This window comes from Betta splendens, chromosome 15 (genome assembly GCF_900634795.4).
Source record: "Betta splendens chromosome 15, fBetSpl5.4, whole genome shotgun sequence".
In the NCBI taxonomy this organism is placed as follows: Eukaryota; Metazoa; Chordata; class Actinopteri; order Anabantiformes; family Osphronemidae; genus Betta; species Betta splendens.
This window is the reverse complement of record NC_040895.2, coordinates 12,274,599-12,300,674: the sequence shown is the minus strand read 5'-3', so window position 1 is coordinate 12,300,674 and position 26,076 is coordinate 12,274,599. Positions and strand designations below refer to the sequence as shown.

The 26,076-nt window shown below is 45.7% G+C and overlaps 1 protein-coding gene across 1 annotated transcript; it reads left to right on the top strand.

Moving 5' to 3' along the window:
- The first annotated feature begins 332 nt into the window (after nt 1-332).
- Nucleotides 333-26,076, top strand: zcchc24 (zinc finger, CCHC domain containing 24). The gene is made up of 4 exons (XM_029175452.3): nt 333-843; nt 3,432-3,632; nt 20,190-20,354; nt 22,279-26,076. The coding sequence occupies exons 1-4, from the start codon at nt 604-606 to the stop codon at nt 22,390-22,392; spliced, it is 720 nt and encodes a 239-aa protein (XP_029031285.1). The 5' UTR covers nt 333-603; the 3' UTR covers nt 22,393-26,076.

Sequence of the window (26,076 nt, the reverse complement as noted above, 5' to 3'; positions counted from 1 at the left end):
GTTACTGGGTCTGTCTGGGAATAAATAAAACACCTATCACACACTTTCTTTTTTTGAAGGCCCTATATTTAACCTAAATCTAACTGTGCTCTCAGCCCTAAAACTGGGCCTCAACCTTTCAACACCTATGGACAAATGTCATGAAACCAACACACGCCATCCTATGCTTCATTTCTGTTCAATGGGTTTAATGTTCTGGCTGTAGATGTAGGATATTAATTAACTTTGCGCCGAAGCGGAGCTGCTCAGCCGAAGCTTTTGTCCCAGTAACGTGATTGGTCCGCGTCCTCCGTGACGTAGCGCTGGCCTCATTACATATGCAAGGAGCCCCAGTCTGCCCCGCTGTAATAAAGGCAGATAGCCGACCATGGGGGACAGGGGAAAAGTTTTCATACTGGCATGTTAGCGCAATGACTTCTGAGTAACGTTGAACTGGGCCGAGGCTCCCGGCGTGAGGAGGACAGAGCCCTAAACGGGAATTTAAGAGAGGAGCTCCTGCCATCTGCCGCGGAACGGGGGACGAAGACGCAAGACGGCGAGAGGAGTTGAGAGCGGTCCAAGACTCAGCGGCGAAAGATCCGGTCCAGCCATTTGAATTGAAAGATGAGCTTATTGTCTGCCATAGACACGAGTGCCTCCGTGTACCAGCCTGCGCAGCTCCTCAACTGGGTCTATCTCTCCCTGCAAGACCCCCACCAGACCAGCGCCTTTGACGCGTTCAGACCCGAGGCGAACTCTTCCCACCCGGACCTGGGCTTCAGCAAGACTCCCGCAGGGGCGGACGTGAGCTCGTCGCTCAACTCCAACTATCTCAACAACTTCTTTCAGCTGCAGCGCAATGAGGTGATCGACGGCGTGCGTGCGTGTGCGTGTGCGTGCGTGGGTTTTTATTTCAGACTGCGTGATTGAACGCAGAGTAGCGCTGGTTTACCTGCTGTAGCCTCGGCAGCGTGGGTGGGATGTGTCCAACCGCCGTGGCACCGTGTACGCGACGTTAAATCGCTCTCCTGCGAGATTATTATTGTAATGACTGGAAAACACTGATTTATTGGACCAAAATAATTGACGTGCCATCTGTAGTCATACTTTACAGACATCATATAACAACAAAAGCAAAGTAAATACCACAACTTAAATAAAACATTATTTCCCAGGACATAGTCAGAATGTGACACATAAACAGCTGCAGAAATATTATAGGCCTCATTTAAAATTTAATTTGTGTGAAGTGTCGACAGCCTAATAAAACAAGGCAGACTCTCATTATATAGTAAAAGAAACACAAATCTGTGCATAGATAATTCAGCTCCCTGTCCTTATGTCATTCTGTGCCCTGGGATAAATAGATGTATTATCAGCGTAGCTGTGGCTTGAGGCTCATATTGACTCTCCTACATGCTGTTAGACAGGTAGAGTGGAGCAGCTGGAAATAGATCCCTCACTCTGCCTCTGTCTGGAGACATCAGGCCACTGCAGCCTCTTGCTGAGCTCCCTGGCTCCTTCAAATAGACCAGGTTGTGCAAACAAAATCCAAGCTTGTTTACATATTGTCTATTTTTGTAACTCTGCGTAATTACGGGACCAGAACCGGCTGATGATGTGTCCGGGCGGCAGACGCGCTCCTGCAGCCTGCGCTGTGCAGCGAGCTCCTCGTGCGTTGATTACACCTCAGTCGAGCTTCTTAGATCTGTGTTACTATGACGTTACGTGCTGGAAACACTCGCAGTGGAAGCATGCCTCAGTCACCATCAGGGCCGGGGTCCATTATTGTGGTGGTAACCATAGAGGCCTTTTGAAGTCGTTTAACTTGAAACAGCCCACTGAACACTGGGCGTGCGTGTTATACATTACACGCAACAGCGTTCAGTCCACGGCAGTATAAAGTGTTTCAAACTGAAGAATTAGTCTGGAAACAGTTGAGGGGTGCGTTTTGCAACTTACTCTAGCGACGGAGCCAAGTAAAATAAACCTCTGCAGGGATTTGATGAGGAGGTGACTAATGCCGCAGCGAGTGCGTGTGTTTTTGCAGCGACGGGTCACACAGCATCCTAAAAGTGAGTCAGCGCTAACCAACGACCGTGTTGCGGGAGCTTTCTGTTAGCAGCGCAGCTCTGGTTGAAACCCATCGCTCCCTGCAGGGTGCCGCCTCTCCTCCTCCACGCTCGGCCACGCGCGACCGTCACAGATAGCGGCCCAACGCACGCACGAGTGCCGCCCTCCTGCTGAGTCACCCCGGCTCAAACACAAACACAGCAAATAAACAACCCCCCCCCCCCCCCCCCCCCCCCCCCCCCCCCCCCCCCCCAGCCATTAGCAGATGTGTGTGAAACCTGCTTCCACGGGGCCGACGGCAGACAGGTTGGAGGCCGAGACGGGAGAACTGGGCAACGTTTCCTGTTTTCTATTTGTTGAAATAATTCATCGGGATGTAGCTCAGCGAACGGGTACGCTTCCGCCGAGGAGCGATAACGCGGGAACACGTGGCGGATGGGAAGGCCTGAGAAAGCGCAGAGCTGCAACGCTTGATTTACGGCGACTCCATGTAATAAATGAACGCGAGCCTTAAAGCTGGAGCTGGTTAGCGAGACAATGTCACCGCCAGCAGACCAAGACCTGGCTTGTAGCACCGGACCGGTTGCCAAGTCTAAGGTTTCTGCGCTGTGCAACGTCAACGGCAGCATCATTTCCCAAATGCAACACCCGTGTCCCTAAAAGAGACCCTGCTGTGCGTGCGCCTGTGCTCCTCATCACGCCTGCGCATCCGACGCTGTTGATGACTGTTATTCCTGCAGTTCAGCAGCAGCTCGTCTACATGGCTTCATTCAGATGAGTGGCCTCAGTCAGATGGAGCTCGCGTGCAGGATGAAAAAGGGGCAGCGAGCCGCCGCAGTCGGTGCTCTGGCGCTTATTAATATTCAGAGCGCATCGTCTACGAATCCACTGCGGCTCCGGGCGCACGGCGAACGCCGCCGCCGGCGTGCGCGGTGACATCGCTGATGCTCCACAGGCTCCCGGCTCGTTTACAATCACTTACCCTCTGTAAAGTTCTCCCTTTCTCTGTGGGCATGCTCAGTACTTTTCCAGCTCATGAGCACAGCTGGGCCTCTCGCCAGATGTTGTGAATTTAATGAGAGAAGAGATCTTGGAGTTTTTTTTTGTTTTTTTTTTCGACATTTTTTTGCACAACAGAAAACAGGACAGAGAGCACGTAGAGGAAATTGGCGATTAATCTCAGATATTCAAGACCTTCAGCAGATGCAGTATTTTATGTGATAGCATCGTGTGTGTGTGTTCTCCAGCATGCGGTAAATCAAGTCACGCTTAATAAAACTGGGAATTACTTTTGAATTACATAAACACATGCACAAGACTGTTGTTATTTTAAATACTGTATATCATCTAATGTAAACTGACATTATCTTTAATTATAGGCCTTAAACAACAACCTGTATAAGAATGTGTCACCCTATGGCTCCCTGAACAACATCGTGGATGGACTCAACTCCCTGACGGACCATTTTTCGGACCTTTCCCTGTCTTCAGAGCCACGAAAGCCCAACAAAAGGCCTCCGCCCAACTATCTGTGCCACCTGTGCTTCAACAAGGGCCATTACATCAAAGACTGCCCTCAGGTGAGACTTGTAACACACGTATAGCCCTTCACCCAATGCTCAGATCACACAAATAGCTTTTGGCACTGTAAAAGATGACTCTACCTTACAGATGTTTACTTCCTGCTATTGTGTTCACGTTATTCATGGTGGGACTTTGGTTTGTGTGGCTCATAAATACTGGAGATGGCACTGGAAGCTGTGCCTGCTGCAGTCAATTCCTCTCCTCCTCTCGCTCTCTCTTTGGCTCTGGTCTGACCTACTTGTTAAACAGGCTGGCCTCTGTCTTCTGTAGTGTGTGTGTGTGTGTGTGTGTGTGTGTGTGTGTGTGTGTGTGTGTGTGTGTGTGTGTGTGTGTGTGTGTGTGTGTGTGTGTGTGTGTGTGTGTGAAGCATTGCAGTAAATGAAATCAACCATGCTAACCATGAGGGGTTCAGGAGTCAGCTGTTAATCTGGATCAGCACTGGATCGTCAGGTTAGCGGCGTTAGCATGTTAGCATGTTAGCAGACTGAAGAACTACACAGTTGAATATGTGAATCCCCAGCCAAACACAAGTGTTGCATTGATCTCATCCAGTGTAACAAACCTATTGAAGCAGTACCTCAGGGAGTTTGCTGGAGGTGTTGACAGTGGCCTGGACTCTAAAGCTGCTGTGGTGATCTATCATCTGTCAACCTGGTATTACACTATGGCTGTAAGTGATAGGATTCCAAATAGGATCACAATGGCATTTTCTCTGTGTGCGTTTCTTTTCCCACAGAGTTGTTTTTTGACTCCTGGTGCCTAATAATCTCCCTCATGTCTCTGTCTCTGTGTTGACTCTCCCCATATTTCTTCTCTCCAGTTCTCTGGGTGAGGTGCACCCTGGCCCTGAGTTTCTTGTGCATGGAATGGTAATGAGGAGCAGATGTGAGATTAAAATGCTTTGACCCGCTTTATGACACATGATGACGGGTCTCGGGAGGTCTGTGAAAGACCTGTGTACTGATGAAATATCTCCTGGACAACTCCAACCCTCAATGTGTGGGAGTTAGATCATTTATTGACAGGTCCAGTGGGAATTTGGGTTATAGTATATCTAGCAACATGTAACGAATTGCCTTAATGTTTCTTTTATCTAATGCTTTAGTTCCTAGAGTGAGCACAGATTAAATTATAAAGATAATAATCATATCCAGTGCAGAGTTCAGTAGGTGTACATGAAGAGTAAAATGAGATAAGCCATATACAGTATACATTTAAACTAGTGCTTTAAAACAAAAAGACCTAAATGATGTATTAATAAACAAGTTTATAGTAGAAGCTGTGAAATCCATTTTTCTGTGAAGGTAATCATCAGGGCCGGACCTCAGAATCCCACTCAGACATCTTCTGGTTTGTATTTCAGCTGTTCGTAAAACTGCCAACAGTAAGTCAAAAAGCAGCAAAGTCTCCAAACGGCTCCCACACCTACAGAGTTCATCAGTTACTCAGATCCCTCCTGGGGTTTGTTTCCTCCATAAACGCACCTTCCAGTTGTGCTACATCACCGACACGATCCACCGCCCCGTCACCTGTCGCACGGAGCCTCGCCAAGGATAGTCCGGTCTTACTTAATCAGCGCGAGACACGAAAACCAGATGTGACACACATCTGGCAATAGATACGAACGTGACTATTTAATGGCAACAGTGTTCAACTTACCTATTTTTCCAACAGTGTCACACTATTTTCCCCCGTTCCGCACTAACTTTTGCCTGTTCTGCGAAGTGCAGCAAACAGCTGTTTGTCCATTTGCCTGCACTGAGACGATCTATATCTATGATATTAAGTTACCCTACCTCATTTCTGTGCATTTAAAGCCTGACACACGTACGTTCTGTTAAATGCACATTGATGCTCGGCCTTTAAAACCACCCTACCTTCATTAAAATGACTTCCTCTTTAGAGATGTGTGCTTTCCATTACTTGCCTCTGTGGGAAATAGACTAAGGCAATTGAATTCTTGAGGTCACCAAAGTGTTTATGCATTATTTAAAATGGCTAACTTTTTTGTTATGCTATGTTAATGTTGGAAACACTCAGAGCCGACTTGTGGTTATGCAGAGAGAATTCTTTTTTTTTTTTTTTTTTCTCAGGGACCTCTTAGTTGAGTGAAAGCCACAGGCCTGCCAGCAGCTGCCCAGCTCTCCTCGTCATGGGGACAGAGGTGTTATGTAAACTGGCTTTTATTCGGAAAATGAGGTCGCTCCCCCAGTTATGAGCAGAATGCCCCCTCTCTGCAACGCGTTGGCCCCCGTCCAAGATGTCTTCCAGTCACCCTCATGCTTTGGTTCTGTTTGGTGGATTAATCCTCTCAGCGGTTGGCTCCGCTGCTGATTCGAGTGATCAGAATGATGCGCTGGATGACATCGTCTTGCTATTCCTCCTTTTAGAAAGATTAACTCATGGAAAATGTCTTTGCCGGTATGCAGGTTTGTGGGCATGTGGGGGTGGCTGCTGCAGCCATGTGTGTATTTTATGTGTCTCTCTCTTGAGCTACAGTAGACTCCCAAGTTGCTGTGTCCCAGTTCCTGGTCATAATACGTTCCTCTGGTTCCATCTTTCAAAATAATAGTTTGCCGGACGTGTTTTTGTTCTTCGGAGAAATCACAAGTAGAACATTTATTTTTAAGGATGCTTATCAGACAAAAAATAACATATATATTTATATATATATATAACAGTTTTTATATCTAACTTTTAACAGTTTTTGATGAAGACAAAGCTAAGATGCATCACTCCCTCTCATGTGGTTAACGGGGGCACACTGACATTAAATTACCTACTGCAGGACTGGATGTGCCCGCTTCCTTCCAGTCATTAGATAACAACACACTTGTTACGAGCAGAATGCTCATGTTTACATACCGCAACTGTTGAGTTTTGACACAGATCAGTAGCAAGTAGCTTCGCCTGCTCCTGACTTCCACGGCCTTGTCAGACGTCAGGGCTCGTGCAAGTATGAACAAAGCCATTATTGTGGATGGGGAGCAGACACAGATTGCTCGTGTTCTGCTGTAGGAAGCATGTCCCGGGCTTTAGTGTTCCTCGCTGCGACACTGGTTGGGTTATTAGGTCAGGACTAATGTCATTTGTCTCAGAAGGTGCAGAAATGTCATAAGTGACGCTGGCGTTGTGCGTTACCAATGAAAATTGTTGCTCACATTAAACTCAGGAGTTTGTTGTTTGTGGCTTCACCAGTTCGTTGGTTCTTTTTCTTGTCATGAGTGTGACGGAGAAGATTTATTCCCTCACCTTTTTGCCAGTTAGCCGACGAAAGCTAACAAAACAACGAGTGTCCAAAAGGAGTGTAACTAACCCCAGCCCTTATTGTAATAAGACAGTTCCAAGCTCATTTCTGCCTGTAGCCTCACATATAATGTACAAACATGGAACTACTAATGCTTTTCATCGCCGAATCTTGGCAGACGAGCTATTTGAGATATTTCCTACAACCCTGAGCTGCTGAAGCCGTGAAAAACTGCATATTTGTCTGTTCTTTTGCATCGTCACGGGCCCAGAAGCCGGTGTTGACGTACAGACTTTCCCTTTTTTGGCTGCTTGTGATATAAACTATATTTATATACGTGAATCCAGTGACCCCATGTCAAGTTGGAATGTTCTCTATGTATCATTTATAAAGAAATATATATATAAAAAATAAAAAGAACTGGGAGGGCGAATAGAAAAGAAGAGCACCCTCAAGAGCATCACAGCCATTGTGCTGATCAGAACCACATGGAGCTCATTGATCCTCATACAGAGGCTTCTTTATCACCAGGATAATGTGCCCTCTGTTCACACAGTGATAGTGTCTGAGGAACATACATATACATTTCAAAATAAATGCCACTTTTTAAGCTCTCATTTAATTTACTCTGTAATCTGGAAAATGTAAAGATACAAAACCTATAGGTTTAAGCGTTAGGTTTCAAAAGGGTGTCTGACTTCACCTCTGCACCTGTGACCATATGCCAATTACTGAGCTGACGCCTCACGAGGTGCTGATTTCTGCAGCCTTTTGTGACAAATGGTCAACATCATGTTCTATAATGGTGTCAACACAGAGTTCCCGGATGAGCCGCGAAGCCCGGCCTCTTCACGCTACTGGCAAATAATGCTGTGAGTGTGACTTGGCAAAACGCGTGGGTTTCCTTTGGTTGCGGTGATAAACCTATTGACTTGTCATTGCTGCTGTAAAACACCCGCGCTTGTTGTTTTGACCGAGCTTATTTGGTTTTCCAGTGTTTGCCTTTGACGGGGCAGCGATTTCGCCCCGAATCGGTTGGCAGTCGTGCGGGAAATAATTGTGCAACCACTTGGTTTAAATTTTGGAGTTTGCTGTTGCGCTCGGGGAGAGTGAGGCGGAGAGGATAATGTGTCAAACACACACGGCCAGTTTATAATTTACCAGTGTGCAGGGCTGTCTGTGTGCTCGGCTTCTTAAAAACAACTGTGTTTGCTCTGTGTGGGCCCAGCCTATTTCCTGCTGTGTGTAACTCTAACATTAAAGTCGGAATCAAAACACAAGTTGCACATTTTCATCATACACAACTAATGTTCTTTATATTTATATTATTTATTTATTTTGACTATGTGAATCTTTTCCTTTGCACAGAATTTGATTCATAATCTGGCCTCTGTGTAAAATCCAAATTCCCTACTTAACAAAAAACATATTTAGACTGGAGCTGAAATCCAGCTTCAAGCCGTTGGCAGGACATTCGTCAACTGTTGCATTGGAAACATGCCTTTAAATAGATGAAAATAGACTGCTACCCTTTGATAATTAGTTCAGTTTTGATTATTCAACAGTTCGACATTTTGCGTGGGTTTAACATAGCTGGAGATGGTGCTCGTCGCCCGGAGGCTAATGTTCCTGGGAGGAGAACAGACTTAGATGCTGGATGTGTTTTGTACTTTTTAATCTTCATTTAACCGATTCCCGACTTCACTGAAACGAGCGCATATAAATCCACGTCTTCACACGATCCTCCCCCTCCATCAGCCGTCTCCTCTCTCTCATGCATCTTGCAGTTTGTTGACCCTGTCGGTAAACATTTTTCTCGACACCTCCGTCGCACTTCTGCGTTTGTCATGAGAGAATGCTTCACATTTTACCTCTGTGATCTATGTGCCCCTGACGCGGCCGCTGTTATGTGGGGACGGCGCGGAGCGCTGTCTGTGTCGCGAACAGAGCCCGCGAGACAGCGAAAGGGGAGCGAGGGCACTTCCCCTGAAGGGAAATCAAAGTTAGAAGAATGATAAAAGTGCAGCTTCCTTCCAGCTGGTTTGTGTTCTGGACACAAATTCCATTCTTCCGCTTAGTTTTTGCTGAGGCAACAATCAGGCCACTTCCTGTTTTGGTTACCATGACGCTCATAACCCCATCTCTGGGAGATAGCGCCCTGTCACTTTTATCACAAGCAGGTAAACACACAGTCGCTCTGAGATAATGAGAGAACAGCAGTATTCTGGCTAAACGTCCACCTACATGACCTCCCAAAACCTAAGGTCAACCCAGGTGAAGTCCTCTTGTTCATTTGCAAGGTTTCCAGTATGATTCTTTTGTTTTATTTAGTTTCTGCGATGCCAGCGAGTTAACGCAGTAAAACGCAAGCTGGACTCAATAAAGGAAAATGAACAATAATGTTTCTGGGGGCAGTTGCTTGTTAAACGGCTTATGTAAGCTTGTCTTTGCAGCATGAGGGAAAGCAGGTCACCGTCGACTTTATACACACTCTGCTCCACCTCTGCCGTTTCATTCGTGTTTCGTGATCACTTGCAATTAATCACACACGAACACATTCTATGGTTTGGTTCTGAACACGAGAGAGCAGCCATAACTATAACAGGGTAGTTCGCTTTCCACTGAGGGAAGAGATCAGGGGGTCAAAGGCCAGAGTTTCACTACGTCATGATATCCTGTTAGCAGATTTCCACATTAACTCATTAGTGAGCTGAGAAAAGTACAAAAACGCATCAGACTGCTACTAACCTTTGTGCTTATCACTTCTGGGTGATCGCCGTGCGGCTGAACTAATTGCTCCTCGTGGCAGCAGCGATTCCTCACACATGCGAAAGGCAGATTCTTCTGCGATATGACGCAGCCCGACGGGGAGGACGGACGGGCACGCAGACAGAGACGCTGTGAAGCTGCATGTGCTGGGACACAGGATTTGGTGTCAAGAGATCATGGTCTGACACTGCTAGCTTTGTGCTGGGACTGAATGGGCACCTTAGGGAGAGACTGTGGTTCTGAATGGCCACTATTGGGAAAAGCCTAGTGCTGGGAATAGAGGCTGGTAATTAAGGCAGTCATTGTACGCCTGTAGGATCTGCTAGACGGAGGGGTCGGGAAGGCAGGCGCGTATTGTTTCCCCAGCAGGGCTCCCGCTGCATCACAGTAGTGTATCAGGCTCAAGTATGTTTGAATAGACTTACCAAGAAAAAAGATCATAGGAGCAAACCGCATAGAAACCTTATATAGTTTCTCTACATGTCAACATATACACTAGGAGGGCCTCGGCGGTGGCTGTTGTTATGCAACCTCTTACTTCTCTGTGTCGTGTACTGTAATTATGCTGATGCCCTCCTCCGGCAGACGACGCGGAAGTCTCCGTCCCTCAGAGAAATAGCCAACGTGGAGACGCACAGGTGGCAGCAAATCAGAACAGTACAAGCAGCGTGTCTCATTGAAAACTGCACATCTGTTATCTACACTAAAGAATGCTAGGGAAGATTATACGACTCGATTTAACACAGTAGTGGTCTATAAAAAAACACGTGTTATGAAAGCATTAGAATTTTGTGGTTTGTCTGTGGTTTTTCTTTTTTTCTGTCGCAGCAGCCGCTTCTTGCACTCGTCCAGGGCGTTTGTTCCGTTTGCCGTTCTCCCCTCTTTATCTCCGCGCTCTCGGGAAGTCTCTGGCAGCGATGTGGGGGGGTGTGGGGGAGGCGATGGGAGGGGAGGTGCGCCATGGGAATGTTTTCACAGCGCGACCCCTGATCTTCCTTCCAGTCGCAGCGAAGGCCCCGCGTCTGCCCGCGCTCCGACACTCACTCAGTCGGGTTAGCGGGGAGCGGGAGGGGCCGAGGCCGCTCTGTAAACAGATAAGGCTTATCAGGGATGCTTTCGCAGCGTCAGAACCGACAGGCGGCCACCGGCGGCTCTGAGGAACCGCTGTGGACGCGTTTTGAGGAGTTCAGCGGAGAAAGAGCCTTTATAGCGAGAGCGCCGGGACACCATATAGGGACGCGGGTCCGATATAGCATTGACGCCAAGCGACACTGAGATTAGCAGCGCACGTGGGCAGCATATTCAGCACAGCGACTTACAGAAATATACAGGCACACACACTTAAGGACACAGCCACACGACCACAGCACGGGCAGCGGTGTTATGGACTTCCTGCGCGAGGCGATCAGATGTTTTGTGCACCTCTGTCTGTCAACCTGCCCTTGTCATTCACCGGCCCGGTAACCCAACGCCGCAGTGCAGCTGCACAGCCCACTGGGCTTAGTGGGACCAGTTCGAGGTCTGCAGAGGCCAGGGGCGGCATTCACACCCACGGCGCCGCTTAGCATTAGCTCTTAGCGCCCAGCAGATATGCAAAGTGTGGAGTATGTCAAACCCAGAGTATGTGTGTGAAGGGAGGCAGCTTCTGGATTCAAGCAGTCGGCCTGTGATAAACATAAAGGCAGAGAAAGCATTCAGCCAAAAACATTTACATTTGGGTTTAGAGCAGGAGAACAATGTTGGTGTGAAGAACACCTCCACACTCTTACGCCACAGAGACAGATACTCAGTCATTCAAGGCCGTGACACTGAGACCCGTGGCTGATTAAGGAAGCTGGGCAGGGGAAAACTAGGAATCTGGGAATATGGTTTTGGCAAATAATGTTGGCTCGGTCATGTGTCTGTGCAGCTGTCCTGGACACAAAGGGCATGGGGTCTGTTACTGAGGAGAAAAACACACATGTTTACATGCACACATCTGCATTTCCACCATGACTTTGAGTTTAAAAACAGGGCAAAAACATAAAATTTAATTTAAAATCTACCAGTGACATGAAGGATGTGGCTCCTATTTCTACGTTATTTGGTTGTTCCACATCCACTATAAATGTATTAATCATTATAACAACATAATAATAGAGAGGTCAGCTGCTTATGACAACACAGCAAACGAGACCATACAAGACATCCACCTCCAGTTTATCAAAACAACCAGAAATTGCAGGTCACTGAGTTTCACGTATACGTAATAACAATATTAAAGTTGACTTAGTTCAGATTGGATTTAATCTAAATCAACACATCAGCATATTGGGACTTGTTCTTCACCGAGCGGCTTTGGTTCTATGCACCATAGAATACACAGACTAGCACATAGCGAATTATCAGTCAGAAAAGAAATCATATTCGACTGATGAGACGCTTTTCTGGGATACGTCTTCAGTCTTTGTTACTCCTCCCATGTGTGTTTGTTTCTGTTCCTGCAGAGCTGCAATGTGCTGCCAGCGATTATTTGGATTTTGTTGAATTTAAACGGGGCAAATAGAAACATAACGGAACCATAACAGTCGTATGATTGCCCGCATGCAGGCCTTGTAAAGATGATTGAACTATTTCTCGGTGATCAGTGATGTCGTTTAAGAGCACAAACACCTGTTTTGGATACTTCCTGGCGCTGCCTCTGGACTTATGGGCATCACTCTACAGCTGTTTTGATTTAACCCCTTTTCCCTGCGTGATGTCTCAGCTGGTCCAGGAATCTACTGATTGAACCTGAGGCTACGCTGACGATACCTGGTCCTGACACAGTTCATGGCTGAGCTGTATCAGCCTACCCAGGCAGGCTAGGATCACTGGATCACTGAATCACTGGATCACTGCCCTCGTCCTCAGTCGAGTCCGAGGATGATGTTGTTGTTGTCTGCAGACAATAACTGACTGATGACTTTTCATCGTTAGTTAAAAAATCTTGCAAAAACAAGAAAGTGTGCTATACGACGAGCTAAAGACATGTAGCCTACAGAGGTACACACACACACACACACACACACACACACACACACACACACACACACACACACACACACACACACACACACACACACACGGTGGAGCCTGCCAAGCAGAGTCCATTTCCTAAAATGAACTGTTTTGGCGTCTCTGTGGGGCTGGAAATGGACTTGTGGTTATTCTAGAAAACAGTTGGAGTGTTGTCCTCTCATATCCCTCCTCTTTATGTAACGGTGACATAACAAACACATCCATAAAGGCCTGCGACCTCAGCGGTTGAACCAGCGAAGCCACAAGGGAAAAACATGTTACCCTGAGAGCCGCTGCTCGCCTGCATGAAGTTGGTTTCGAATGGATTGAGCCGCAGCGCCGCTCTCTAGGGTCAGACTTGCGTGTGGCTTTGCGGCGCTGGTTCTGGTCCTGGGGGTGTGCAGGTAGACGGTTCCCTCCACTCAAACCCTCCTCTGTCCCCGTCAACTGCTATTTTGGCTGCCTTGCCTTCAGACACATTACACCTGAGGCCGGATAAATGCAGCAAAGGACTTAACGGCAATTTCTCTTTGGCATTTTTAGACTTGGAAACAACTGGCGTGTGCTATTGTGAGTAAACCGCTTTTTATAGTGTAATGAAATGCCAAGCACATATGAAGAGCTAAAACGAAGAGCTTCTAGAATATGAAACCTTTTTTAAGAATAGCGCCCTGACCCACAAAGGGCACGGGCCAGGTTCATATGAGAGCTGGCTGATGGGAGAACGTTTTAGTGAACTCTCAATACTTAATACAAAATACAAAAACAAATGTCAATGAGTCTGTTTTGTCAATAGGAATTGTTATAGGTTACATGTAACTGACATATTACATGAACACAACCACAAAACATTACATTTTAAATACTAGAATAGTACAAAGACGTAATTAAAAATAAAAGATGAGATATAATAAAAGTCATTCCTAAATGTTATGAATTTGTGAATGTAAATACTTTTTAATTTCATCACAGTAGCTTACATGTTACTGCTTCAATCTATGAGTAGCTCTATCACCGCTGATATGTGATTATGCAATGCTGTGGTTTATATTTAGGGACATCTGCACAAGATAAGAATGCTTATCTCAGCAGTTATGAATACAGAGCTGTGGAGCAACAGAAGAAATATATCTGCACTGTTACTGGCGACATACACAAGCCAGATTATTGGCCGACGAAAACCAGTGGAAATATACACAGTGGGCAAAAAACCTTCTGCTCTCTGTGGTGTGTTCATAAGCATTATGGATTCTGAAGTACTGAAAAAGCCCAAACCCATGACTGATAGATCCACAGTTACTGAAAGACTAATATGAAAAGTCAGGAAATATGCCCATGTCGTGTATCAGGGAGCGATCAGGCCTGATTGATCCTTTGATCTTTCCTGATGTCTCACAGATGAGGTGCAGGTCTCAGGTTTAAACCACATCCAGGCCGTTTCCCTTTAAGCATTAGTCAGACCACTAAGGCTAGCACGCTAACCCACACCACATTAAAGCAATTAGAAGTCTTATCAGAAATGCTACGCCTAATGAACAAACCAAACACTGATTCCAGAAGACTCCAAGCTAACACAGTGGACTATATTCCATCCTGTCCTATCTGTAAATCTAGCTTTTACTGAACTGAAGCCAAACCAAATGTAGATTCTGAGATGAGGACCCCCCCCCTACACACACACACACACACACACACACACACACACACACACACACACACACACACACACACACACACACACACACACACACACACACACACACACACACGTGGAAATGCAATACATGCAGGTTTTGGGGCTGGTTTGGGTCTTGTGTTGCTCTGTCTCTGAGTGATGTCCTGGGGGATGCAGAAAGGCAGAGCGGGGCCTGAGCTCCTCCGCTGCTCCTTTGTTTACACTGATGGTTTCCAGATGCTAGCTAGCGATCGGAGCGCTACGAACGGTGGGGAGCAGCCCAGCAGTTTGGGGCCTGCGCCAGCGAGCCGGGATTAAGGCAGCTCTATTTGGGATACTTGAAAAACAAGGAATAACTATGCAGTTGTTTCCAACGACTGAGAGAGTTTCAAAATAAGTGATTAAATGATCTGGGCACTTTTTGGTCAGTGAAGGCATCGTCTTCATTTATTTAGGTGACACGTGGAATGCAACATGATGTCTTAAGCCGTTAGTGCTAATTATTAGCCGCTAAATGTAGACTTGGATTAACTGCGTCTGACTTGAATTAACGTGTTTGTTTTACTCAGTAATTTGACCGTGTTTCTTTAAAGAGGATCCGGCCAAGTCTTTGTTCTGATGCTGATTGCGTGGAGATTTTGCACCCTGTAATTTCCCTCAACTTGTTTCTGCCGCGGCAGGCGGAGTATTGTCTGTCTCCTCTGCGCAGCCCCTTCGGGGGCAGATTGTTTTCGTATACAGAGGTGCATTGTGCCCGAGCGAGGGCAGATTTATCACTCCAACAGCACACCTGTTCCTCCCGTCACTTTCAGCCTCGGCCACTTTTCTTTGCAGGCATTAGAAAGAGACAGCTGCACCAGCAAAGGAGCTGAGCGAGCGAGAGAGAGGTGAGAAAGATGGCAGGGGAGAGGAGGGAGATGCAAAGAAAACAGGGGCTGTATTTAGAGCTCCCAGTGCATGGTGGGATTGATAAATAGTCCCCACAATGCACCTGGCTGAGGTTCTGGCATGAGCGGCGGAAACTGCTAATAAACAATCCTTGTTCCTTGTGCAGTGGGACACAGCTGAGGTGGTGACAGTGTCATTCCTGTGAGAGACTTGAAGCAGTGACCATCTGCACGCCCTCACTTGGCCCTCAGTTCTGACTGACAGGCGGGCGACTGCGCCCTCACGTCTTTATTCTGCTGTTTCTGTGATGTCCGACAACGCGGGCAGTGATGGTTTAAGTGGATGGATGATTTAAGTAAGAAACAAGCGCACGGCTTATCTACACCCAGAGGTTGTCTTCGAACGTTAGCTTTCCAGAACCACGTGAGATAATTCGTCGTGAGTCAGTACTGTACAGTATGTGACCTTTTTTGCGCATTTTTCGTCCAAACTGTATTGATGTGGTCGCGCCAAACCAAACCGTGCTCTAAAAATTGTTTTGCCAGTATTACTCTCCCCAAATGGCGCGCCAAGCATTTCTGACAAACAACCTCAAGGTATTTGCTGAATGAAACGCTCGTATTGTGACTCACTGGCCTGTCTGGGGCATTTCACTCCACGGTGCGGTCCACGCGAACATCAAACCAAGCCAGAGCATCTCACATGACGCCAAAGATCAAGACGATCATGTGTTGTATGGTAAAAAAAAACTATAACTCAGTCAAAGAATATATGACTGTAACCTCTGATCTTTCTGCAAAAAAATCCGGATACGAGTGGTTCCTTACAATTACAAACAACTATTTTCCAAAGCCTCAACGTCGCTTTACCCACGAACCCCTTGTTTTCTCACAAACCGCTGAACGGCATGAGAACCCGAGTTTTATTGTCAGGACTGTCTCCTCCTATTTGTCTGTGCACCGACAGTGGGAAACACAGTACACGCGGAGCCTAAATCAACTGTAGGTGGTGAGAACTGTCTTTGGCACTGACCTGCACCAGGATTCCTGTCAGGTGGGGCTTGGAAAGGATGTCGAATATTAAAGAAGACTAACTATCCTGTTGCTTGAGACACAGGATTAAGGGAGTGTCTGTCCACTGGCCATTACTCTCAGCCTGGAATCTAAGATCAACACTCGTGAAAGATCACCTTTAGGATCCAGACAGTGGTCTGGAACACATTTTCCAGTGGTCAGTAATAGACTTGTTTTTTATGATTTACACTGGAGCTGGATTTCGAGATGGGTTTCTTGCAAAATAACATTCAAACTGCAATTTCAGAGTCTGGCCTTCATACCTTTTAATCAATTCTATGGTATTACCTGATTGTCTGTGAAATTCAAAGGCCGGGTCGTCTAGACGGGTACCGACTCGCTAAAGCGCCGCAGTTTAAATTCGTCAATCAACCTGCATTAGCGCATAAGCTGCCAGAGGGTCTCGACCCCCCCATGAGAACCATCTATGCATTCCTGCACATGATAATGGGTCCAATCCACTGAAGCTGCAGCCAGACCTACGGTGGTTAGTCAACACTGTTTCATCCCCCATCTTTCTCTCCCCTCCACAAATGTACGGCCTAATTAAAGCAGCGCAGCGATTTTACGACAGCTCTCTGTGTTTCTTAGTGTTCTGCCCCTATGGAGGCCATCTGCTTTGGATTTAGATTTCCCCCTCCCTCGCTCTCTGTCTCCCTCTCTCCGCCCTCCTGACAGGGTCTGAGTGGAGGGTTTCTCCCCAGTTGGCTTGAGCAACCGCGGGGCTTGTGGTGTTTGTCCACTTTTCTCGTTGTCTCGTTGTGTGTGCATGTGCGTTGGAGTGTGATTCCAGCAGCAGGTTTTGAGACCCCCCCTTCAATAGCGAATCCTCAAGGAGCAGAAGCCTGATTCACGTCCAAGTCTGACATTAATTCATTCTCGGCCTCAAGTTTTTTTTTTTCCAGTGTCATGTTTCAGTTAGTTTTCGCTTCACAATCATTTGCGCAACTCTGTTTATCCTATTTAGTGTCGTCTGTGAGCTTATTATTCTCACACTAATCGCCAGTGAGTGATCTGCGGGCTCGCAGCTCTCCGAGTGGGAGTCGTGCAGGAAATCATGCACGGAGCCTTTCCAGTTGTCTCAAGAGCGCATGAAAAACCGGGGGACGAGGAATTTGAGCAGCGTGCGTGTCTGGGTGTTAAAGGGGCCGAGAGGAGAGGGATGCATTGTGTGCGTGTTTGCTTGGGCCCGTGCGTGGCCGTGTTTTGCGTAGATGTTGCATCAGTGAATGTACTTCACTTACCAACTGTTCCCTATGAGGCTGCGCTGTCCTCTCCATGGAGACACTGCTCTGTCTCTGCAGCCTCTGGGACATAAACAAACGACAGTGTTAAAGCCTTACGACAAACAGCGCTCCCCATCCCCTGACGCAACACCATCAGCTGGTTCCGTCGCCCCAAAGCTTTACGTCCACTTGACCGGCACCTAAAATGGCCCAGATATGTCCATTTTAATACAACACATCCTCCTGTACAGGTTGGTCTGCAGAGCGTTCGTATTGTCTAATGTCTGTGAATGTGTCTTCAAAGGCTGCGACGCGTGGTTATTTTTCTGGAAATCAAACCGAACTAAAACATTTACTCAGTCACTCGAGTGTTTACAGCCGTGGGGTTTTGACTTGTAATCTGCTGGACCAATGTAAACAGGAGGACATGTACGTTGGGAAACCCAGAGCCGCCCGCGCTGGTGGCCGCCGTGTTCCTGAGCCGGCCCCCGTTGGCAGCGGTGGCACGACGGGCCCAGATGTTATTGGGACATCGGTTCCCACGTGCTGGGAAGTCCAGCGGAATGCGCAATAGCAAATGCGTCTGAGAAGTTTATGACTTCAAGGCCCGAAGTCACTCTTCGTCTAGGACCTCCATGAGAGGCGGCATGTTGCAATGGGCTGAACATAATGGACCACAAAGCAGTATAATCACACCGACTCATATTTGTATCTCCAAGTGTCCAAATAAATTCGGCATTACTCTGCAGCTGTGCAAATAAAATGGTCCCTATGTAAAAAGACACAAGACTTGGCTTCGAGCTGCGTTTTTCACATATCTGTCTATATACAAAACATATTAGATCCATTAGTGAGGTTTTTAAATCTAACAATTTTTCAATATAGATTTTCAAAAAAAAAAAACATGTCTGTTAGATAGCTAACATATTTGCTGCGTGCACACTGGGAACACCTTCAGATTCATTGCAACCGCGTTTGTAATGTGAAAGCACTCAGCTGCAGACAGAGCATGACATGCAGCCAAAGGCCAAGGCCAGACCTTGGAAACAGCATGGAGCAGGAATGGAATGGTCGTGTGGAGGAGGAGGATGAGCGCTGTTTCTGTCCCGCTGAGTCCTGGCTGCAGAATCTGGGAGAGATTTTTGTTTTTTCTTTCCCCCCCTTTCTTTTTTTCGAACAAACAGCCGTAACAGGAAATTATCTCTGCGTTCAAATTCCCAAATGAATGAGGAGCATTAACATTGGGCCTCCTGGGCTGTACACCTGGTGCTCTGATCTTAATTTAGTGTAAAACCTCCAAATAGTTATTATTTTTTAGCTACGTTAGCCGTTAGCTGTGCTGCAGAAAAAAATGCAGAGGATGCTGTAGTTTGTCATCTGGGCTTTTTACGAGTGAGAAAAGCAGCCTGTTTGCAGTTAGAACACATTAGACAAGATCATTTGTAGGACAGCGCACAAACAAAACGCCGCCACGCGCTCGTCTTCGACGCGGGCCGTTGAACGCGTTCAGAGTTTCCAGCCTGCGTGCTGTCACAACGGGTGACGCGGAGCCGACTGGAAGGCTGAGGTCATGCTGTCGAGGGGCCGGGTTGGAGCGCGGCCGCCCTCGCTTAGCGCCGGCTCGGCGGTGCTGATGCAAAGCTCTGACGTGTGTGAGGACAGCACCAGATGCTGCTGATTAAAGTTCCTCGGGCAGGCGGGGACAAAATAGGAAAACAGTGAGGATACGGTCCATGCCCCCTCGTCTCAGTCTCCCTCCACCGTTTCCCTGAAGGCAAAACAACAGTGAGCTGATTATGAAAACAATCAGTGAAATTAGAGTGAACACAAAAGATCGGATTTCTTAAGCTGGAAAATCTACGAACCGTTGGTGACGTCCTGCACTCTTTTCTGTCACATCAGTTATGAATCTGTGCACGAAGGCCTTTTTAAAATCCTTCTGGCTCCGTTCACAGAGAAGTGTTTATCTGCCAGAGGGAAGGATTTTGTTTGCTAAAATAACCACTCCTCGGCTGATGATTCCTGTCACAAGTACAAGCAAGTTGTGGGATGAACTCTCCCCCTTTTTCCTGGTGATGCAGCTCCAAATCGATAATGAAATGTCCTGACAAACTCACTAATAAGTGCACTTTAGGCTTTTATTTTGGCAGCTTGGACAGATTATGGTTCAACCATTCTGATGACATCAGCGGTATGTTTGTGACACGCTTTCAGGAGGAAAGCAAGGCTTTTCCAACGCCGGTATAGTGGCCTGAATAAAGTTGCCAACATGAAGTCATTGGAGCGACTCCTCCCAACAATATTGCCCTCAGGCTAGTGCTTTTTCATGGCTGACTGACTGTTTATAATCATCTCCCTCATGAGAATCAGATGAGTAATTTAATACAGCTGGAATGGAAGTAAAAGTCAATTACACAACCACATATTGTGCCAGAATTGTGTGTAGGGGTGTGCTGTATGATGAGCGTGGTTATATTAGCACAGGCAGGAAGGACACACTCCGCTGTCACAGCTCACCCCCTATTATTGTTCGGCTGAACGTAAAAGGGTCTGTTGCAGCAAATGGGAAAACACTCTGCTCTCTTAAAGCCGTAGGCACCGCTCCATCATGAATCCTTGTTCCTTCCTCTCCTCAGGCCAGACCCAAAGGCGAAGGGCTCACACCCTACCAAGGAAAGAAGAGGTGCTTCGGAGAGTACAAGTGTCCAAAGTGCAAGAGGAAGTGGATGAGTGGGAACTCCTGGGCCAACATGGGGCAGGAATGTATCAAATGCCACATCAACGTCTATCCACACAAGCAGGTACCATCAAACGTGAAGGCGATGGCGCGCTTTAACATGGTTCAACACAAAGTTAGACTTGCACTGCCGTGTTCTGCCTTGATTTTCCAGATGGCCTCATTAAAATAATAATATAATATGTAAAAGTAACAATTGCTGAATAAACCAATTACATTTCCTGACAGACAGTATTTGGGATTATTTACCAGACGCTAATATTCCTTTACTAACACGACACCGACTCAGACTAACCCTGAGGTAATTGATACGTACAGACGCAGATATTCCTTCTCACATTTAATAACATGAACATGAAGAGAAAATGTATTAACCGAGATCCTGTGGAGTGATTTTCCGAACAGCAAACACTTAGAGGGACTTAACGTGCCGGTTGGCCTCAGCCTTGGAAACGCTCCCCACAGCTTGTTAACCGAAGAGATGGATAGCCTGAAAAAGAATCTACGCTCCTCAGCAAGAGATATATTTATCCCCAGCACTTCATCCTTTAATATTTATGCTTTTCAACATTCTTCCAATTCCAGTTCCTGAAATAAAGTTGCGATTACTGCTGCGAGACGCTGCTTGTTCTCTGAATACCGTGGCTGACCACGCTAGGCTACGCTAGCACCCTGCACCGCTCGGCTAATGTGCCTTCAGCGCTGGGCACAGACTCGCATGCCAATGGAAAGTTAGCTTATCATTCACAGTAGTTGTTGAATTTTTATTTAATTCTTCTTTTTGCAGCAGAGATAGAAACAACAGACAAGCAGATTCCCTGCATTTGAAATGTCAGCCACTTTATTAGCCCATGTGTCTGTGTCAGCGTTTGAAATGAAGCGCTAACCTCTGCTTCCTGGGGAATCCAATAATCAGCCTTTCAGCAGGACTCCGTCTCCATCCACGTGCATTAAATATTTGCTGTATAAATATCGGGTACATTTACTTAATTTATAGTGTTCTAGTCTCCTAGCATTAGCTTACCCATAGGCGCACAGGTGCTAGGCTTGAGAGAAACAGCGTTAAGACTTCAGAGTGTGTCTGACATGTGCCAGTGAAATGCATGATGGGACATTTGGCCAAAGCATCCTCCATAAAACTGGTGGAGCAGGAACACCTCTGGTTATTCGATCCACACTTTGAACCCGTTTGATCAGAAATAAATAGTGTTCTTGGAACAAAAATCTAAGTCTATGTTTATTTATTGGTGTAAAACTAAATCTATTTTTTTTTATTTACTATAACAAACCCAAAATGTAAGTACACATACCTACTACAGACAAAGCGTCGCCACAGTTTTGATGAGTTCCATTTTCACCGCCACCTGATGGACAGAGCTCAGACTTCACTTTAAGCAGACCTTCAGAAGCTTGTGTATGTTGCTAAAGGACACTTCAGTAACAGACATGCACCTGGCGCCTTGAAACCAGCAGACCCAAGTTCCACCCAGTGTCTCTGACACCAATAGTGAGGTCTTAGCTCCTGCTGGCAGACTCATCAGTGGATGATGGAAGTATCTCCATGTAGTGATGCATGCTACCCCGGTTCCCTTTGTGTTAAACCGTGGTTCTGTGATAGGTTCTAAGAAGAAAAGAACAATAGATGAGAAACACAGTTTTCCAAACTGACTGTTAAACTGACCTCCGACGTGTTGGCTCAGATTGATTCCCTTTGTCCCAGATAGTCGATCCAAGTCACTGCTTTAGAGGTTTGCTGATATTTCCACGGACGTCATCATGATCAAACACAAACTAGATCTTTTTTTCAGTGTGTTTTAACGCGGCAAGTTTCCACAGCAGATGGTGAGCTGCCTGATCCCTCTGCAGATAATTGTGCCTGGAATAAGTGGAGGAGGCCAAAGTAGCCTGTAGTAGGACTGTATAGACTGTATACACTCGAGCTGCCGTGTCTGATTTACCTCACTGCTGTTCTCTGTTTGTGTCCTCAGAGACCTTTGGAGAAGCCGGACGGCCTGGATGTTTCTGATCAGAGTAAGGAGCACCCACAACACCTGTGCGAGAAGTGCAAGGTCCTCGGCTACTACTGCCGCCGTGTGCAATAATCATCTTTATCCAGAGTTGGAGGAATCCATCCCTCAGCCTCAGCCCCTTCCACCACCCTGGCCTAATTCAACACCAGGCTGCCGTCACCCAGTCCTCACTCCTCACACCTTCCCCTCTGACCTCCACTAGCCTTACATACACTAAATTGACTCTAATCCTTCTTGCATTTAGATGCTTTTCTCCGTTAACCCTCCGCTCTCTCCCCTCAAGTCCATCGTAGGAGACAGCTTTTATTATGCTTCTTTTTCAATCGTAGCATGAATTGAAGTATTGAAGAGTACCTCTGAGAATTAGACGAACGTGTTCACTTAGCGTCAGTCCCCATCACACATAAGTGCTTTTCATCCAACGCTAAAACTTGCCAAATCCATCGACTCCTTAACGCCTTGCCCGTCAGCGCCCACCTGAGCCGACTGATCCGACCACAGCAGCGGCCGATCGTTGCGCTGGTGAATTGCATTTCATGTCATCGACGGCATTGGCCTCAATTGATTACCTCACCTTCGGGTTTGTTGGCTTTCTGCCTTCCACTTCCCTGCCAAGTGAAGCGTGTGGCAATGTGATGAACGTTTAAACCCAGGCCTTTCGTAACGGTTTCATGTGTACAAGGTCTTTTGACGTCTTTCCATAATAGAGCAAACAGCACATTTTATTAACTGTGAATTAACTGAGGGATAACGTGCCATGCGTCCCTAGCTTACCTTGGGCCTATTTATTCTCTTGTTGTCTAGTGTGCAATTATAACTTTAACTGGGACATAAAAATGTTTTTTGTTGTTTGTTTATCACATTATTGTGTAACTGCTTCCACGTGTCTTTAGAAACTACTGTAGGTTCAGTTGCATATATTAGCTCATCTAGATTTAGAGCGTTGCTAACAGATTATATTTTTAATATCCTCCCTGAATGCCACATAAGATCTAATAATTAATACTAGACAGTGTGAGATTTTTTATAAATATTATAAAAACAATATTCTGTTGCCCACATAGTTTTGTGCCAGTGTTGATAATGAACTCATTGCTATATTGACTTTTGATACTGAGCTCTTCACATGTAAAACCTGATTCGATTTTAACCGCAAATTAGTACAAAGGAGACGTCTAGTGAATCGGTGTGTTAGGTTTTGGATCACGTTTTGTGACAATTGATGACTGTCCCTTGTGAAGTTGGTGATTGATTTGTATTTATTACAGCGTCTCATAGCTGACTGCAATGTAAAGGGACTTCTAAGGGAGCTGAAGCGCTGAGGTTCTGCAGAGAGAAGCAATGAGGATTAGGATCGAAGGGCGATGCGGAGGATTCAGAGGCGTACTGAATGTGGTGATGAATTAAGTTTACGCTTAAATCTATTTTTATGGGGCCGATTGCTAGAAAACGTTGTCTTTATAGAAAGAGAAGTACACGTCCTGTTTACATTACCACAGAGCAGAAGAAAATGTATGTAGTTTGGACCTAGGGAAATGTGCCTTTCAAGGACCTTGTCATAGGAATTGTGAATTATTTAAATGTACTGTATTTGTAGACCTGCAACAGGTTGACTATTTTGTACTGCGACATACTGTATGTGCCTTAAAAGACCATCCTGCAGTATTCAGACTGAGAGGCCATTTAAGATTAGGAAAACATTAGGAGCGGAGGTCAGAGTAAACGTGTAACTGTGACGTTTAGTAGGTTTAACGCAGGTTGACAAAGGACGATGAAACGTTTATGAGTCTGAACAGACATGTGGGTGTTGGAGCAGAGCTGGGTGCATTTGTAGCTGGCAGTAACAATCCTCCTGTGGAATGTTGTCACGGAGCCTCAACAAAGATGTTCTTTCTTATTTGATCGCCACAACACAACACGGTTGCAAGTGAAACTGTGGAATTTATTTTTCTCTATTGTAGTTCTTTGTTTTGTTTATCTTTTCCTTTCTTTCCTGAGGAACCATTGGGTTTGTTCATAAATACAAGGTCACAGGCTCCATCTGTGAAGTGAGACGGGCGCTCCAGCGAGTTTTTGTAGTTCTGGCGGTACTGCCCATTAGAAGGAACCTGGTGCAGTTGGTGGAGCGCCCCTTTAAAAACGAGCATATGCTAAAGTCATTGAACAGCAGACTCTCTGTTTACCCAGTGCCTTTGGGAACAATCAGTTTGTCGATTTATCATCTTTCCTTTGCTCTGAGCGATGACATTACATATGAAGCTCACGGTCAGTGAGCGGAACAGATACCAATGATGTCTTATGAACTAGCCTCATTAACAAGTAACCATGTCATGCGAGTCATGTGAGTTCTGGTACAATAGTCAGTGAGAAATCCAGAGTTTGATTCCACCCAGAGACACTCTAGGAGGAGACCATCAAAAAAGACGGCACAAAGAATCGACTGCTTTCACACCTTTCTTGAATCACATATACTTGACTTTTCTAGTACATTTTCAACTCAAATTTATTTTCTATGAACAAGATGTGCATTTTAGAAACAATTAGATGTTGAAATTTTTAAAGCAATCTGCAAAACCTCTAGTTATTTTCCCTGACAGAGAGACTGTTTATGTATATATTCGATGGCCATCGTTTCCAGGATCGTAGCTCTTTTGAAGTGTTATGCAATACTGAAGCTTTTGTGTTTGTGTGTGTGTGTGAGAAGAAGGGCCTATTGCTGAGAAATAAACAAAGCTGGGAGTTTTTTTCTGTATGTTTTACAAGAATCTGAGGGTTTATCCTGCAGAAATATTTATGGAGATTTTTTACAACACTTTTTGTATAGAATATGCAACAAAGTTACACTAAGAAGGAAATATTGATGTCTACATAGAATATTATAAAAGCTGGTACATAATTAATACCCTTTCTCAATTATAAGCCATTGTATATTTGTGTTTTTGTTCTATGATGTTACCAATGTTAACCCACAGCCGATCGTTACTCGGCTGCTGTTTGTTACTAATTACGAGCTGCCATTTACACCCATACAGTTGCATGTATTCATTTTTTTTGTATACAGTAACAGCAATATTTTAGAGATACATTGTGTTAACATGCAGACGTTGGTGGATTTAAGTAGTGACGGACACTCACCACTGTTTAAGCACATTAAGCTGTGAGATGTAGTTTGCTTCAACCAGCAAAGACAAGGAACTATTATAAGATGTTACAGTGTTATTAGTAGCTTAGAGGTTTGTACTTGTTCAAGATGGCGTGTGTGACAAAGAACTATTTTAGAGTTTGCATGTGCATGTGTTTGGTTTCAGATGAAATATTACTTTGTGCAATGCATACTTATTTAAGTACTATAGAGTAGTTTGCTACAGTACATATTGTTTTTACCTTATCAGAATTCTCTGACTCCTCTTAGTTTTCATTTAGCGCTACGAGTAGGACATATTTACTGAATGTACTGTACTGTGTTAACACTTGTGCTGACGTGGTCAACTTGGAACGTTATCTTTGAATTCTTTTCTGATGCTTGTAATGCGACATTGCAATAATGTAATATCTGAATTGGACAGAAGGCAGGCGCGAGGTTGGGAAGACGACGATTTTGGGAAACACAGCCATGGTGTCGAAAGTAGACCACAAGTCTGTTTTTCATGTCCATGAAATGGCATTCCAAAATGTGCCTTATTTGTTAGTTGGGAAAACATTTGTGCTTTTAGAGCCCTCGAGAGTTTGATGAATAAATGTCATATTGAATTAGTC